This window comes from Balaenoptera borealis (genome assembly GCF_965194805.1).
Source record: "Balaenoptera borealis genome assembly, chromosome: 5".
In the NCBI taxonomy this organism is placed as follows: Eukaryota; Metazoa; Chordata; class Mammalia; order Artiodactyla; family Balaenopteridae; genus Balaenoptera; species Balaenoptera borealis.
In genome coordinates, this window is record NC_138862.1 from 19,118,843 (window position 1) to 19,137,047 (window position 18,205).

At 38.1% G+C, this 18,205-nt stretch overlaps 1 protein-coding gene across 7 annotated transcripts in view; it reads left to right on the forward strand.

Moving 5' to 3' along the window:
• APP (amyloid beta precursor protein) overlaps window positions 1–18,205 on the forward strand; it is a 274,620-nt gene that overhangs the window by 51,020 nt on the left and 205,395 nt on the right. For all 7 annotated transcript variants that reach the window (XM_082391920.1, XM_082391921.1, XM_082391922.1 and 4 more), the window contains exon 2: window positions 5,054–5,221. In XM_082391920.1, the coding sequence (XP_082248046.1) occupies window positions 5,054–5,221 (168 nt within the window). The remainder of the gene's footprint in view (window positions 1–5,053; window positions 5,222–18,205) is intronic.

An 18,205-nucleotide genomic window follows, 5' to 3' on the forward strand; every position in this document is an offset into this window, starting at 1 on the left:
TTAAGATGAAAACAAAATTAAAATGTAATAGTTATTTAAGTGGTTATATTTCCCATCCACTAAAGCTTTTATATTTCTTTTTATTAAAAAGAGAAATGTTTTTTAAAAGTTAGGAATAATTATCTTTAGGATAACTTTGACAGGGTATGCATTTTCACTGGCTATAAATAACTTACTCTAGGACTGAAAGATTTAAGTTTTAAGAGCATCCATTTTAACACGTCCTGAATAGGACCTTGTGTATGATGTATTAGGCCATTTTTTGAGGCTTCATTCAGAAAAAAGGGATTTGAGTAAACCTGTTGGGCCCTTGGAAGGCTAAGTATTATCTTCCATGTGACCGCCTTGGCTGGTGATGGTTTCCTTCTGGATGAATGCCAGGGAGTGGGCTGCTTCTAGCAACTAGGCTTTGTTTCTTAAATGGGTTATTTGATTCCAGTAAGGATCCTGGGTTGTTTGTCTTGTTTTAATTAACTGAGCCAGGGATATGTTTCTTAAAACATGAAATCCTTTGCAGGTGGGCTTCATTAAGAATAGAAAAGCTTCTGGTTCAATCTGTTATCTCCCAGCGCCTTACTCTGATCTGGGGTGTTGGCTCGGGAAAGAATTTTTGCCCAAGAAACATGTCTTTGTGATTTTAAGTATTTATTTGTGAAGGGCCTCTTGTAATGTCAAATGTAACAGATATACACATACAGCCAATTTTATAATTTCTAGCATAATAAGTTACCCTAGGTATTGAGGAATCAAAGTTTGAACTATTACACAGCCCCATTCTAAGAAAACGGGTCATGTTAATGATCATACTTATTTTTTTAAGTTAATATTAGATCTCATCTGGTGGAAAATCCAAAAGGAACTGAAGCATCTGTTTTCTTATCTTAGCGCCCATTGTCAGAAGGAAGAGATCATAAGGCAATTAAAGATGTTTTCCAGTAATTTGCTAGGGCCATAATCAATTCATTTGAAGGGAATGGGAGAAAGATTACCACCATTTGGTAGTTGGAACATACAAACATGCAAACAGATGGCATCAAAATAACTGTAAAGTCAAGAAGACAGAAGGATAACAAAGTGAAGAATGGAAGAAATAGAAAGATGTTAAGAAGTCAAGGTAGGAAAAAATTGAGGAACATTTGATGTGTTTGTCAGGTAGGGTGACCAGTTGTCGCAGCTTGCTGGAGTCTACCAGTTTTAGCACTAAAAGTCTCACATCCTGGAAACTCCTCAGATCCAAGCAAACTGATCGGTCATCTTACTGTCAGGATAAGGACTTGCCTGACTTAACTGCTTTGTCCCCAAGACTATTGGGCCAACCGAATACATCACTGCCTAGCATGTGTTACATACTCAAACTTACTGAATGAAGAAATGTTAGCTGCTGTCATTTATTATTGTTGCTGTTGTTATATTGGAGTTGCCTCTCAGCAGCTAGGAGGTGAAAGCGTGCAAACACCAAGACTTCTTAAAGTAGGTAAAAGAGAAGCAATGGCCTAATCTTTAGGAATGTCTTATGCTGTGGAATTGAAGGATTTTGAGTTAGTAATGGGATAATCAGGAAAATAAAGAGAGCCAGGGTAGTTGATTGTGACAGAAGCCAAGGGAAAAGACTTCCAAGGAAGAATTCATGTATGGCAAAGAAAATGAAAAGTGACAGGTATTGAAGAAAAAGGCTTTCCTTTCTCAGGAGATTGTATGTAACCTTTGAGAAAATTGTTCGGCTGGTAGGAATGTAAACCAAACTGCAAGGGTCCTGAGAAGCAGGTAAGAAGGTGGTATCAGTGAGTGTTTAAATCACCACCTGCTAGAATTTGTTGGAAGTAATGGGAAGATGACAGTTCCTCTAGAGCAGAGGCAGGCAAACTATGGCCCACTGGCCAGATCTGGCCTACTGCCTGTTTTGTAAAGAAAATTTTACTGTAAAGTAGCCACACCCATTTCACATATTGTCTGAGACTGCTTTTGCATGGCAGCAACAGAGTTGATTAGTTACAAGAGACTGTAGGGTTCACAAAGCCTAAAATATTTACTCTCTGGCCTTTTACTTAGAAAATGTGCTGACACTCTCCTCTAGAGGATAATAGAATGGAAGGAGGTATTTTTTGTCTATTTGCTTTCTTTCAGTAGAGGAGATCAGAGCCTATTTGTGGATGTATTATGGAGCTGGAGAAAAGGAGGAACTTATTGGGTATCTACTGCTGTGTAATAGGTTACCTCAAACCTAAGGGTTTAAAACAATAAACATTTACTATCTCAGTTTCTGTGGGTTGGGAATTTGGGAGTGTCTCTCTTGAGGTTTCAGTCACGTCAGCCAGGGCTGCCGTCAGATGAAGGCTGATGAGGCTGTAGGATGTTTCCCAGCTCACTTACATTGCTGTTGACACGAGACCTTGGTTCCTCATCACATGGGCCTCTCCACAGCACTGCTTGAGTGTCTGTACAACATGGTAGCTGACCTCCTCCACAGCAAGTGATCCCAGAGAGCAAGGAAGAAACCCTAGTGCCCTTAATGACCATGCCTTGGAAAACACATATTTTTGCCCTATTTTATTTGTTGCTACAGACAAACTTTGATACATTATGGAATGGCCATGACAAGAGCATGAATCCAGGAAGTAGGGACCATTAGGGGTCATCTTGGAAGCTGGCTACCATGGGGGAGAGAAATTGGTACTTCATTGTTCCTTGAGGGGAGGATATGGAATGAAGGGCCTTTGCACTGACAAGGAGATAGTAACTATGGAACACACTGTGGAGAGTTAGAGGTACAGAGAAATGTTAAGATGGTGGAGGTAAAATTTATTCAGCAAGATAATTGCCAACAGTGGTAAAGGGTCATTAGTCCCTCTGTTCAGTTAGGGGTAAGGCCCCAAGATTCTAAGACTGGAAATCTTTGGGACAGGAATGAGTTTGAGCAGAATAAAGTACCATGGGGAATGCAATGGTGATTTCATTATTAGATTTTATACTCCTTGATAATGGAATTTAAAACATGGGCAAAGCCCATATTTTATAAACAAATACATTAATAAATTATATATATTTATTTATATATTATAAATGTATTTTATGTCCTTCATTGCATCTAAGATAGGGCCTTATCTATAGGTATCTGATCATTATTTGACTTTTTCGCAATGTTATTATCTTACTACTTACTTCAGTAAAATGGACAAAATTTATATTCTGATTTTTGAGGATCAAAGCATTGAATTTTCTCTTATTCCCTCAGGAAAGCTGTGAAACTTGCGTTTATGGAGCATTCTGCTTAGGCCGCTTCTTTGTATCTGTTGGAGAATGAGCCTCTCAGTTTCTGGCTTGGAAATTGCAGGTGGTGGGCAAGGCCCCAGATTGGGGAGTTGAGGGGTCCTAGCTATTCTGCTGATGATCCGATACTGTGGCCTCAGCTGCCGTTTGTTACATCTGGCAGCAGAGGGATAGAATTTCACTAAACATGCCTTATAAAGTAGAACTAGAAATGCAGAAAATGTTACCTGAAACATGGTTTTAGAGATTGTGCCAGGAGCTTTTGCACTCAGGTCTGTGATAGGTCCCAGCTAGGTTCAGTACAAGATTATTTTTTTTTTAAAGGACAAAAATCCTCTTATGGATTTATGGACAAAATATATATGACGATGACTAGAACGGACAGATGTTTGATCTATTTTTGCATTTCTGTGGGGGGAAGTGTCAGGAAGCTATTTCTTTAACTGAAATCTCTTGGTGTAATTTTAGTGTTGTTTTTTTTCCCTCCTGTGAACAATTTTTAGAAATGATACAAGTTATTATAGAATCACCCAGTTCTCCGCGGCATGAATGGCTTCTGTTGGAAGTTAACTCTTCTTAGCATGGATCTCACACATTTCCTCCGAAGCTGGATTTAACAAGGGAGGGATTACTTTGCCACCGTGTCTTTTGATACCTTGGTTTCGCATAACACTTGCATTCCTGTGGATTTATTTTTCATCTTTTGCTGATTTTTTTTTTCTTTTTGAGCTATCAGAACCTATTAAGTGAGGTAGTATGGATATTTCAGAACTTCCATTTTCCCTGTTAAAACTATTTATACGGGGAATTCCCTGGTGGTCCAGTGGTTAGGACTCGACTCTTTCACTGCCCAGGGCCCGGGTGGTGCCGGCTCTTTCACAGCTGTGCCGTGTGGCCAAAAAAATATGTCTATATTTATAGGAACGTAATACCGGTGGGCAGAAGGGTTTGGAAATACAAAAGGGCACCCATTTCAAAGTTATTTTGGCAAAATAGTGTGTTGCCTTCAGTGGTCATAGCTAAGACCTATTGAGAGCTTGCTACACAGTAGGTGCTCTGCTGGGCCCTGGGTGAGACTTGTTACCTCTTTGCAGCGTAGCTGAGGAGATGAGACACCAGCACCCTTACTGTACTCTTCAGAGCTGACAGAGTGATAACCAGAGAATGTTCTGGAGAAAACTGAGGGACTGGCCAACATATTCATTCATGTTTGTGCTTGGTAAATTCTACAGTAATTTTTCAGTCCAAAAAGTTATATAAAGTTGTCACTTGCTAATTAGTAAAGCTCCACTGACACCATGCCCTCAGCTCTGGGAGGTGACATACAGCCTTACTCACAGACCTGGTCACCATGCAGGGACTTGGCATTGTTCTTTGTGTGAGTCACTTGGAGGTTATTATGAGAATATGGTTTCCTCCAGAGTGATTCTATTTATTTCAGAAAAACATCTGATTTTATTGTCAGGATCTTGCAGTAAGCAAAATGGATAAACTTGTCAATGAAATCTGCCATGGGGGAAATGTATAAGCTTTTCAATGAATAAATTCTTCTCAGTACTGCTAATTTCTTCATTTCAATGTTAAAAAAACAACACTGTATTACACGCGGTTGGAGATGTCTGTAGCATCCATAATGCTTAACCCAAAGGAATTCATAATTGAGAATTAGGAGGAATAGAACTATTTTTGGCATTGCTCCAGGCCACGTTTCTCTTTACAGCCCTTCTCCCCAGCCTCCACCCCAGAGCTATGGATTTTTGTAACTAACCAAAACTTGTTTTTTCAGGTGCCCACTGATGGCAACGCTGGCCTGCTTGCAGAACCGCAAGTCGCCATGTTCTGTGGCAAACTGAACATGCACATGAACGTGCAGAATGGCAAGTGGGAGTCAGATCCGTCGGGGACTAAGACCTGCATTGGCCCCAAGGAGGGCATCCTGCAGTACTGCCAAGAAGTAAGTCTCCGCCGGTGGCCAGCGGTTCATGTTGGATCACATGCACGTTTTTTTAATTTAATTTCTTTTATGTTTGTATTTTATCTCTTGCAGTGAACGTCTTGGTTCCTAATGATTCACCATACCATTAATGTATTTACTTGCTTTACCCTACAGTATGCATAAATATTTTAAAAATTATGTCATATAATAACCATCAATAAACCAACTGAAATATAATCTTGTATGTCAGATATACTTTAATTTAAAAAAAAAAGAGAAAAAACCCAACTGAGTAAAGTTTAAGATACCTTGGCTCTTCCTTTTATCTTGAGAGTATATCCCACTGTGGCTAATGCAAAGTATTGTGTTTAACAGTGACTAGAAATTGGGAGTTTGGGATTGACATATACACACTATATATAAAATAGATAACTAATAAGAACCTACTGTATAGCACAGGGAACTCTACTCAATACTCTCTAATGACCTGTATGGGAAAATAATCTAAACAAAAGTGGATATATGTATATGTATAACTGATTCACCTTGCTGTACAGCAGAAAGTAACAGAACGTTGTAAATCAACTATACTCCAATAACAAATTTAAAAAAATAAAATTAAAGTGACTAGAATTAATTTTCTCTGTTACCAATTTGATATATTTTAGTTCATTTATTTGTTTATATTTAATTTTAGTTTTTCTCTCCTTTTTACGATTTGAAAACCTAAAACATTTACATTGTTAAAACATTGAAATAAGAAGTTGCACTCCGAAATCTCACTTGCCATCCATCCTCTCTTAAAAAATATTTTCATCGTTCTTGATTTATCCTTCTTGAGAAAGAGAGAATTTATATTTTTCCTTCTTCTGCTTATACAAAAGGTAGCTTACAATAAGCACTGTTCTGTACTTTGCTTTTTTAACATAACTTTTAGATCCTGGAAATCACCCCCTTGCCATTTGTAGAGATCTTCAGCCTTTGTGTAATTTCTCCTAGTTTTCTTTCTGTTATTGTACAGGGTTTTTTTTTTTTAAATTAATTCGGTTTAAAATAACTGGAGTCCAAGGCATTTTGTCCCACATTTCCAGACAGTTATATATTCCTACAATATGTGGCTCTTTGTGTTTTAAGAACATTTAAAGGAATTAGTCTTATACCTCTTGGCCAAGCAAAATTTCTTACCCTACATAAACAATGGATAACCTGGCAACATTTCCTCTGTTGTAATCTTTTATGTACAAGAAAATTTTCTTTAGCCCTGTTGGATCCAAAATGAGTGTTTAATGAAATATATATCTGTGTGTGTGTGTGTGTGTGTGTGTGTGTGTGTGTATGTATATATATATATATATATATATTTAACATATACATATATGCCCACATGTATTTTTTTTTATTGGTAGCACTATAAGAAAGGACAATCTAAATTCTAACTCCTGTGTTTTGAGAAGCAAAGAAGCATCTGCATTATCACAATATATTGCATATCAAGTAATTTTTGTCTTGAAGGAGTATGAACCATGATGTGAAAAGATAATTCTTCATGTTTAAGTAGAAATCACTAATATTGGCATCCTTTATATTTTTTTAAAAAACCATTTATTATATAGGGACTGATAATAAACTCGCTTTTGCCTGGATATGACATTTCTAAAATATACATTTTTGGAAATAATATTCACATTCTATTGAAGAGTTCCTCTAGTATAGTTTTGTAGATGAGTTATGAGTTGGTAAATTGGAGCTCTGTGCATGCATGCTTTTAGGTTTTTGATACCATTTTACTTATCTGGATACACATGCAGATTATGCATTCTGAATGTTAAATAAATTTTTTTAAAGGCTACAACTCAAATTTACTTAATGACGTTGACCACATCATTTTCTGTTGAATGGCTATTTTGATGTATATATCATAGTTGGCATCTAAGTTTTTCTTCAGTGTCAGTCATGAATAATCAGATGTTTTTACATTTGTATGATGACTTTATAAAAATTACTCTTCATGACCCTGAGAACAACCCTATTCCCACTCCACTTAGAGATCCCACTAATGCCTGGGTAACTTCGCTTCCTGTTTTAGTCTGTTGTTTGTCCCAGGGATAAGCCACAGAGTGGTTCTTCATAGTCCCAGCCTTTGCCAGATTGTTGGTGGTTATGGGGTGGAGGTAGGGGGAGGAAAGTGAGCCCTTTGGTTGTTTCTCCTTTGTCTTGAAATTCTGGTTATATCTGCCTATCTCAGCTTACCACCCACTGAGGTCTTGTACAACGATACACAACAGGCCAGAGTCTTAAGATGGATTAGACAAACATTAGGCTAGAGAAGTTAAGAAAGGGCCAGACCATCAGGCCTTGTGGGCCCTTTTAATGAATTTGATCTCTATTCTGTAACAACAGGATGTGTCATGGAAGGTGTTTATTTTTTTAAAAGAAAGAGAATGACTGTACATTAGCATTTCCAAAAGTCACCCTCTAATAAGAACGTACTGTATAGCACAGGGAACTCTACTCAGTACTCTGTAATGACCTATCTGATTCGCTATGCTGTACAGCAGAAACTAACACAACATTGTAAATCAAGTATATTCCAATAAGAATTCATTTTAAATTTTAAAAAAATAAATAAACTTATCAATCACCACTTTATTGTGAATCATCATGAAGGGCTGAGTCAGAAGGCTGGTCAATATGAGCACTCTGACCCTGAAAAAAATAAACAAAAATGAAAGTCACCCTCTTGCTTTGTCACTCTGACCTCATATCTAGTTTCTCAGTTCCCTGGGACCCAACTGGAGCCTCTACTCCGGAGCTGTCCAGGGCAGTAGCCACTAGTGGTGCATGGCTGTTGAGCGCCTGCAGTGTGGCTATAATGTGTGCTATAAGTGTAAGATATCAATAAATACCATATTTCAAAGATTTACATGAAGAAAGAGTATAAAATAATCACATTAATAATTTCATATTGATTGCATATTGGAATGATAATATTTTGTATATACTGTTGTAAACATCATGTATATGTTACTAAATTGTGAATATGTATGTTATTAAAATGAATTTCAACTGTATCTTTTTACTTTTCAGTGTAGCTACTGTGGAATTTAACATTACACTGGCATTATGTTTCTGTTATATTTCCATTGAACAGTGTTGCTCTCCTGCCCCGCCCCATTCCACCAGTGACTCTGGGCTGTAAGGGTCTTAGATCCCATGATCTAGCAAGTAGGAGAGGGAAGCAGAAGTGAAGAGCCCCTCCAGACCTTCCCCCAGAATTTTACTGGTGCTTGGGAGTTAGAGAGGCTTATTTGGGGCCTTTTAAATACATCTTTCATTAAAAATATTTTAGTGCAAGATGATTATATGAATACTTTTCTAGAGTCCAGTGGTTCTCTCTTCCTCCTTCAGACTTATATCTCTGAGTGCTAAGGATGCAATGATGAGTAAGATACAGGACCTGTTCTTAAAGCGAGATCGCAGGGGCGAGAAAGGCTTATAAAATAATTTTAGCAACTTAAAAACTGATGATGATGATGTTGGCACATGGCGATAATGTTGATAATGCTAGTACCAACTAAATTGTATTGAGCATTAACAAGGTACTGAGCTACCCTGCCAAGTGTTTGCCCTTGTTTTACCCTCATGATGCCTCTGGGAAAGAATCCTGGGAAAGAAACTTGGTGATTTGCAACATTTAAGGGGAACAAAGTGAAAGATTCAATGGAGGAGGAGCAGTGGCCAGAAACCTAGGATCAGAACTAGGTGGTATTATGTGCTGGAAGTCAAGCTAGGTTAATATCTAAATGAGAGAAATGATGAGAGTGCAAGTGTGATGCAGACCAGAAGTGACTGAAGTATAATTTTTGACAAGGCAACTCATGACTGTCTTGCAAAATGAATGCGTATCAAAACTTTTACTCAATTCACTAATTAATGAGGTAACCTGTAAGATGTTAACCAACTTGGTTTGAAGAAATTTAAATCCTTTTTCAACAAACTTCATTCACGTGGCTGTGAACAGGAATTATCTGATCTGCATTGCATGAGACAGGAAACATTTGCATTGCTATCAGGTATCTACGGTATCTACTCCTACAGGGTTGTAAAGTAGCCTATAGAGAGTCAATCAGAAGAACATAACCTGTTTAATCAGGTCATCTTTTCCCCTGCCACCCCAGGCTCTGGAAGACAACACCTGCATTTCACTGCTGGGACAGCCAGTACCTAATCTCTTTTGCCCATTTCTGAATAATGGACATTTTTTATAATAAAACAGTCTCCTAATTTGGCAAATAAAAGTTCATTATTGATCTTTAGGATAGCAATTTCAAGGGACTAGCATGGGAAGAGTCAAATTACAGTAGATTACAGGAAGAATAACATGTATGGGTGTTGAAGCCATCTGTGGTCTCTTTGAGGAAAGTCCAAGAGGCAAAGAGCTTGCGGGCAATTCATGGAAAAGGGAAAGCCTTTGTTTTTTGTTGGGCTTTGTCTTTAAAGGGAAGGAACTTCAGCTGAAGGAAGCTTAAACTAAACTGCAGGAAGGGTAGATCCATCATAAGAAAACTAGTGACTGGGTGAGTCTTAGAAAAGAGAATAAAAGATGGGGAAATAGGGTGTGTTAATGAGGCAGTTTATGTTGTCAGGTGACTGAAATCTACTCGTACATGGAGAATATTTTCTCCCATTGATGGAGAGGATCTTGGGGTAGGAATAGCTTACAGAATTTTAAAAAAGGCATCCAGTAACTGGGTCCTCAGATATTGAAACTGAGACTCAGTGCTGCCTGGAATTTCTCTGTTGGGGTCTCTTGTTTTCTGTTTATCCTTTCTCCTTTATTTTCACCTCATTTTCTCCTGCAAAGATGGCTTCCTTTAGGAGGCCAGGGAAGATGGCAGCTCTGGGAGTTTGTTGTTCCAGTTTGGATTTCCAACCCCATTCTGCCAGTGTGCATTCTAATTCCCAGATAGGGTTCTCGTTGGTCCTGCTTTCAGTCACCCATCTACCTTCGGACTAGTCACCGTATCCACAAGGACTCAGTATGTACTGGGACTGGCGCACCTTGGTCATGAGGGTGTAAGGCTTGTTTGGCATCCCAACCAGAGCCAACTGGTGTGGGGAGAGGAGCTCTTGCCAGAAAAAAGGTTGAAGAGTGGCATGGGGGCAAGAGAGAATAATGACCAAAGCCCAACACAATGGGCTTAGAAACACACAGTGCCTTTGTAAAAGTTTTATAGGTTGGAGAGTGGGTAGCTGAGGGAATTCACATCATGACTTTAACCAGCTTTGGGGAAGGTATTGGGGGGTGGGTGTTGGAGAGGTGTTCACTCAGAACGTTTAAACAGTGTTCAACTTTTTCTATTGAATGGTGCATCCTAAACTATCTAGAACATTGCTTATTGATATTTTAGGGTCTTTCTGCCACTTTCCACTTTGTAGGTAGTCTGAAATTTTTCTTTTGTAATTAGAAATAATAGTTTCATTTGTAGGATTGAATTTTTTTGTGTGTTGTTGGAAAATGTTTATTTTCCTTTATTTTTTTTTTAGCTCCGTATTTTTATTTTAGACAGTCGATTGATTCCCTAAGAAAGCCAAAGAAAATAATGTTCGTAATTTTTCCAACTCCCCTTCTCACAGATTTTGTAAGCTATATTATTTTTATATTTTTGAAGTTTAATATTATGGTCTGTTCTATTGTCATAATTCTCACAGTCGTAGGTTCTGTCTTTAACTGGATTCAGTGTTTACAGTCAATCCTTTCACCAAAGCATCTCTATTCCCATAATGTTTATTTTGATTCCTCTATTTTTTTGGGTGCCTGTCATCTTACTTAGTTATTTCCAGAAATTGTTCTTATTGAACAATAGTTTAGTTATGTATAGAATTCCAGGTTGACAAGTATTTTTGTTCAGCACCATGAAGATACTTATCCACTATATTCTGGCATCATTGTGCAAATTCCCTTTTTTTAAAATGTACAAAAACCATTACTGTCACCATTTAATGTGCTATTCATTTACTGATTACTTTCTCTCAATAGTGATGAATCCTTTTTTTCTTTATGTTCTCAGTCCCTCTTGTGACCAAAACACAGATGTTTTAGAGACAGCTGGCTGAGTCAGAGAGGCAGCTGTGAGCAGTCTGTGGTCCTAGGACAGAATGAAACCAACTGAACTCATGACCGTGACCTCATTCTGACCTTTTGCTAACCAATTTAACTCACTTGTTAAATTTGTTTTTCCAAAGGACTGCCTGTATAGCTGCACATCGTATCTGTTGGTGCTTAGCTTAATATGATGTGTCAAATATTATTATTTTTGATGGTGAATTATCTAGTCCATATCTTTCATAGTTTCATGTTCCTCTCAGTTTGTATTCCCTGCTGTTGGTTGTTTTATTGTTATTATTAATATTGGCATTTTTGCCTCGTGATTTCTTTGGTCCTATTGTTGGTCAAGGGCAAGATTAGGGAGAAAAAAGTAAAGATCGAGTCTTTTACCTTTGCTCTTATAAAGCCTTTATAAAGTTTGATTGGGAAGATAGTTTGAAACTTAGGTTTGTGTAATCAGCGTTTTATCTCATAGCATACACATTCTTGGTACCCATAAATTCCCTCCTGTTCCCCAATAATAATAGTTATGTTTTTGCCCAGTCATCATTCAAATACTTGCATATTTGAAATATAAAAATTTTCTTTACATTTTTTTATTAGCACAGTCAGCACTATTCTTTCATTTTTTTTTTCATCAAATGTGTATTGAGGACTGCTATAGACTTAATGTTTGTGTCTTTCCCAAAATTCATATGGTGAAGCTTTAAGGTCCAATGGGATGGTATTTGGAGATGGAGCCTTTGGTAGGTAATCAAGGTTAGATGAGGTCATGACGATGGGGGCTTTGTGATGGGATTAGTGCCCTTATAAGACACCAGAGAGCTTGCACAGTTTGCTTTCTCTGCCTGTTCACACAAAGAGATAATGTGAGAACCCAGAGAGAAGGTGGCAATCTGCAAGCCAGGAAGAGAACCTTCACCAGAACCCAACAATGCTGGTACCCTTATCTTAGACTTCCAGCCTCCAGAACTGTGAGAAAATAAATTCCTGTTATTTAAGCCACCTGGTCTATGGTAATTTGTTATGGCAGCTTGAGCTAAGACTAGGACTTACTTTGGCTCCTTTGGGCAAAAGGATTATAGGCCCAAAGTGTCACTGAGAATTACCGTTTCTAGAGATCATGCTTTACAAAGCATTTTATGCAACACTCGGCTCTGACTCAGAGCATGTGGATTGTCATTTAGTAACTGCTTGTGGACGGCCTGTTGTTGGACAGAGATTGGAACTGAATAGGGCAGATGTTCTGCCCTGCTCTTTACACTGAAAGAACCTACCCTGAAATGGCCTTGTGGTCTCCTCCTGCAGAGACTGTTTCTTTCCATTGATGGAATTCTAAAGAAATTTTTAAGCAAGAGTTAGGGGTTGCTGGCCCTCAGTCCAAATTTGCCCTGTTTATTTTTACCCAGTTAAGATGTAGGTGTCATGATAATGCTCAATAGTAGAGTGATAAACATATAGCAGGGCCTTAAATATTCAGTTAAATGTACTAAATGATCACTAAGTACACTTCCTGAAAACAGGAAGCAACCCTAGATTGTTCTTTATGTGACCCTGTGTTAATATGTTCAGCCGTTGACTGTTGATGAATTATGTTTTCTAGCAGTTACAACCTCCCCTTCAATCTTGGTTGGACATGAGACTTGCTTTAACCAGTAGAATAGAGTGGTAGTGGTGCTGGTTTAGTTCTGGGTCTAAGCCTTAATTCGGCCTAGAAGTTTCTCCTTTTGCGCTCTGGGAAGGCAGCCATGTGGAGAAGCCCAAGTAGAAGAGAATGGAGGCCCTCACTCAATAGCCCTACCTGAGCTCCCAGGCAGCTGCCAGCACCAGCCACGTATGCAAGGCCAGTTTGGACTCTGCAGGCCTCCTTGCAGTACTCTAGCTGACAACACCATGTGAAGAAGAATCACTCAGTCAACTCACAGAATTGTGAGGAATTCTAAATTATCATGTGGTAGCTAACCTCCAAGATGGCTCTCAGCAGCGCTTGCCTCCCTCCTCGTATTCGCATCCACACGTAGTCCTTAGTCTCCTCCCGCAGCGTGCAGGAGGATGTTACAGAAATGATGTGTGTGGCATTTGAGGCTAGATCATAAAAAGCACGTGGCTTCTACCTTGCATACTTTTGCTGTGGTGGAAGCCGGCCGCCGTGTCATGAGGACCTCAGTGCTTCTGCCAGCAGCTAGCACTCGCTGGCCAGGCAATGAATGAACCACTTGGAAGTGGATCCTGTAGCCTAGTCAAGCCTTCATTTAACCTCAGCCCCAGCTGACATCTTGACTGCACCCTTGTAAGAGACGGGATCACTCAGCTAAGTCTCTTCCAGACTCCTCACGCGCAGAAACTGTGTGAGGTAAGAAATGCTTACTGTTTGAAGCTACTAAGTTTTGGGATAGTTTGTGTGCAGTAATAGATGACCACAACAGACACTCCCTTGACGATTATATTCCTCTGTGGTCCTTTGGTAGAAAAAAGTTCCTTTCCTTCATTCTATACTAGATATAGAAAGTGCTGCCATCACAGAAACAATTTGAAAATAACTATGTAAATTATTCATCATTTAACAGCCTAAAGTGGCCACTTGCCTTAATGAACTGTTACATTACCCAGATATTGGCCTAAGGAACCTAGAAGTCTTATAAGTAGATCAAAACTAGAATAATATTCCCCTTGAAACATACATTATAAAGCCTAGGAAGAAAAATTAGAATTTTTAGATTTTGTTGTCCTCTTTCTTTTGAATGAAATGAGGTTTAAAAAGAAAGAAAAACAACATTGTTCTATTTAAACCAAAGGCTTTAGGTTGAGAGAAGAAAAAATTGGAAGTATACTTCAGTTCTTCATCTGAAGAATTTTATTCTGTCCCAGATTTAATTCAGGCAAATTGAGCAAATATTTACTGATTCAAGATAAGATTTCGTGTCAGGTGTTGCTGAGTGGCCAGACAACATTCTTGGCTCATAGGAGCTTCTAAATACACAATTAGATAAATTGAGAAAAGAATTTAGGAAATTGAAAATGTAGAATGAGGCTGTAAAGTAGAGGATCTTGATTATAAATCTGGGTTTTGGGATCTAATTCTAGAGATGAGTAAGGGCTATGGGATTATTTTTAGCAGGAGTGTTTTCTGGTCAAGACACTTTTGGAAAAATTAGCCTATATCTAAGGGTGATTTGGATTGGGGAGAGAAGGGAATTCCAATCTCAAGATGCTAGTGTGAAAGGGATGGGAAAGATCATCCTGCCCATCCTTGTTGTATAGATGAGCACATATGAGATACCCCAAGATGCTGTTATAAGGGAGCCCTTAGGGTCGAGTGCAGTGAAGGCAAAGCATGGGCTTCCCTATCAAACCTTCATTCAGATGCCGTCTTTGCTCTTTGACACCTGAGCAGTCCAGGAAAGCTGCCTAACCAATCTTAGACCATGTCCTCCTTTTATGATAGGAGCACACAGGAGTGCATTGCAAAAGTTAAATATGGTCAGTTCAACGAAAAATTGTGTAAGTCCCAGTACCGTTCTTCCTCCTCTTTTAAGGAGAGAACTTAAAACACAGGCTCTTCAACCCTCTGCATCCCTAACATGCAGAGCACATCCTGGGAGGCAGGGGCTTAGAGCAGGTGTCCACGGCTCTGCTAACTTACACTGGGAGCAGGTCTCTGGAGGGAGCTTTGAACAGGTTAAGCCTCAAGTGCTGGCAGAGATTTCCAGCTGGGAAACTTAGGTGAATGTGGCTTTGCTTCTTCTAGTCTTTCTATTAGATTTTGGGTATACTTTCTTTTTCCTAAGTGTTTTCTTTTCCACAGTTAACAGTATGTATTTTCTGTTTCTTTAACCTTCTTGCTCTAAATGAACAGTTGTTTTGGCTATAAGTTAACAGGATCGCCAAACAAAGCACACCAGTGCCTGGACCAAACAAAAGCTGATGAGTTAAACAAAGCCATTTCCTTTGCCCAGCTGTCTACTCTAAAATATATAACATGACAGGGACTCCCAGACGAGACTTGTCATTGTTGACTTTGTCAACCTTGCTGCCTTCATTCTATAGTGATGTGAAGTTAAAATGAATTAAAAAACAAACAACACGAGATCCTTTTAATCTAACCAACTTTGAGGGCATATCATAGACACACTGCTATGGTAGAAGCTGTGGAACATTCTTGACCATTATTATTTTCCTCTGTGTGCCATCTACCTTTGTGAGCTTAAAATTGACCCATAGATGACAGGCACCTATGCATTGTGGTTTTGGTATTTGAAAGATGCAAAAATTCATATTAGGTGAAAATTTTTAAGTAGAGGTATCCAGCTATCTATATACGAGTACAGATATATCTTCTGCATTATTGGTCTGTATGCTTACAAGGATTGCTTGCATAAACCTTAGGATTCAGAGGTAAAAGAGATGAAACCAGTTTGGATATTTTTTCCCACATAGTTTTCATTTAATGAGATTAATGTTTGATTTAACATTTGTCCTTGTTACTGTCTAGCTCTTTCCTAAATGCATACTCAGTTATTACATATTTGCAGTAACACTACGGACTTTTATATTTGCCGCCTTATTTATTTATTTAAAATGTTTTTCCGTAATATATTTTTCTTTTTTCTTTTTAGCTTTATTGAGGTACAAATAACAAATAATCTTGTATAGATTGGACATTTTTTTAAAGTTTGTTTTTTATATATATATTTTTTAATTTTTATTTTATATTGGAGTATACTTGATTAACAATAGATTTGACATTTTCAAAATGAGAAAATTAGACATAAATGGACAGAGAGGGAATGAGGATCTTAGCTGTACGTGGACACATCTGTTTGTGTTTTCACATTCGTGTCCTGTCCTATTTATTTTGGTGTCCCTACCTTCCTCATTTGTCTTTACATTCAGCACGTTGTTATGAGTGATTAAACGTCGTACAAGGTTCTTGCACAATATTTTCCAACTCTGAGTATGAATGTATGCATATGACAATATATTTATATACAATGTCAGAAACAGACTTGGGCCACATTATTGGGAAATAGGCTGGTGCCCTGAAACATTTTCTGTGCCTTGCTCTTAGATAAGGTCATCATTGTGAAAACACAGCACTGCACGTACTTTCCATTATTGCACTGGTGTTTCATCAGCTGCATCTTGCTTCCCAGCACCTCATTAAATTGTAATCAGAGGGCTCCCCTGGTGGCGCAGTGGTTAAGAATCCGCCTGCCAACGCAGGGGACATGGCTTCAAGCCCAGGTCCGGGAATGCCGCGTAGCAACTAAGCCCGTGTGCCACATCTATTGAGCCTGTGCTCTACAGCCCGCGAGCCACAACTACTGAGCCCGCATGCCACAGCTGCTGAAGCCCACACACCTAGAGCCCGTGCTCTGCAACAAGAGAAGCCACTGCAATGAGAAGCCCATGCACCACAACAAAGAGCGCCCCCCCCCCTTCGCCGCAACTAGAGAAAGCCTGCACGCAGCAACGAAGACCCAATGCAGCCAAAAATAAATAAATAAAATAAATTTTTAAAAAATTGTAATCAGAGAACAACTTTGGTTTCCAGTTCTCTTTCTCAATTAAATTAGACATTGTCTCCAATATCTCTCATTATTACAAGAATTTATGTTGAGAAACAATTTAAGGTATTATTTTTCTTTGTGTTCCAGAAAATTTTAGAGGAGAGACTATGTTATTTTAATCCAGAAACAAAAATATATTGTTTAGCACACGCTTTGTTTTGGCTTAGACAGTGAAGTGGAAGTGGTTTAGAACTTAGAATTAATACACTCTTTGAATGCTCAGAGATATCATCTACTTTTTTTTTAAGTTTATGATAAATTTTCTTTTTTTAATTTATTTTATTGAAGTATAGTTGACTTACAATGCTGTGTCAATTTCTGCTGTACAGCAAAGTGATGTATGGAATCTAAATTATGACACAAATGAGCTTATCTACAAAACAGAAACAGACTCAGACATAGAGAACAGACTTGTGGTTGCCAAGGGGAAGGGGGGGTGGAGGAGGGAAGATTGGGAGTTTGGGATTAGCAGATGCAAATTATTATATAAAGAATGGATAAACAACAAGGTCCTACTGTATAGCACAGGGAACTATATGTTTAATTTCCTGTGATAAACCATAACGGAGATGTCACCTACTTTCATTGCTGTGTTCTAACTTCATCAATTTCATCTTCTATGAAATGGAGCCATTATCAGCTGATAGAGGTGTACATGACCTGCTACACATAAAACATTTGCACATAATAAACCTTCAATTTTATATATTTTTTATCCTCCTCTTGGATATGTTCTTTGAAAAAGAAATTGATATGTAAAAACTTTCACAGGATGAAAATATCCTATGATTAGGCTACCTCTATACCATTTTACTATAGAGTTTGATTTTTTGTTTCATGTATTTGTTCATACATGCTACCTAGGTGCCATCATGCATTTACAATTAAGATCTTGATTTGTTTATAGTTTCGTTTTTTCACTTGTAATGTAAATTTAGAAGTCTGACTTGTTTCCACTGGACTAGTTTTTTAACTTTTATTTCTTTTTAATTCAAAATTTCAAGCATATATAAAAGTAGAAAGAATAGTATAATGAATGCCCCCTGTGCTTATCACTCCAATAATTATAAAATCTAGTCACTCTTGTTCTTTGAGAAGTCTGGAATCCCAGTTCTCTATCTTACCTCCTTCAGAGTCCACATTATTTTTGGCAAGTCCCTTGTGCAGATAGATGTGTTGGTTATCCCTTTTGCACAGCTATAAATTGATTAAGATGAACTAAAGGAACACACGTTATTTATTGACTTCTAACTCACATGTTTAAAACACCATTTTAATAACTACATAATTTCTAGCATATTTTTTCAAAAAGAAATATCCTGG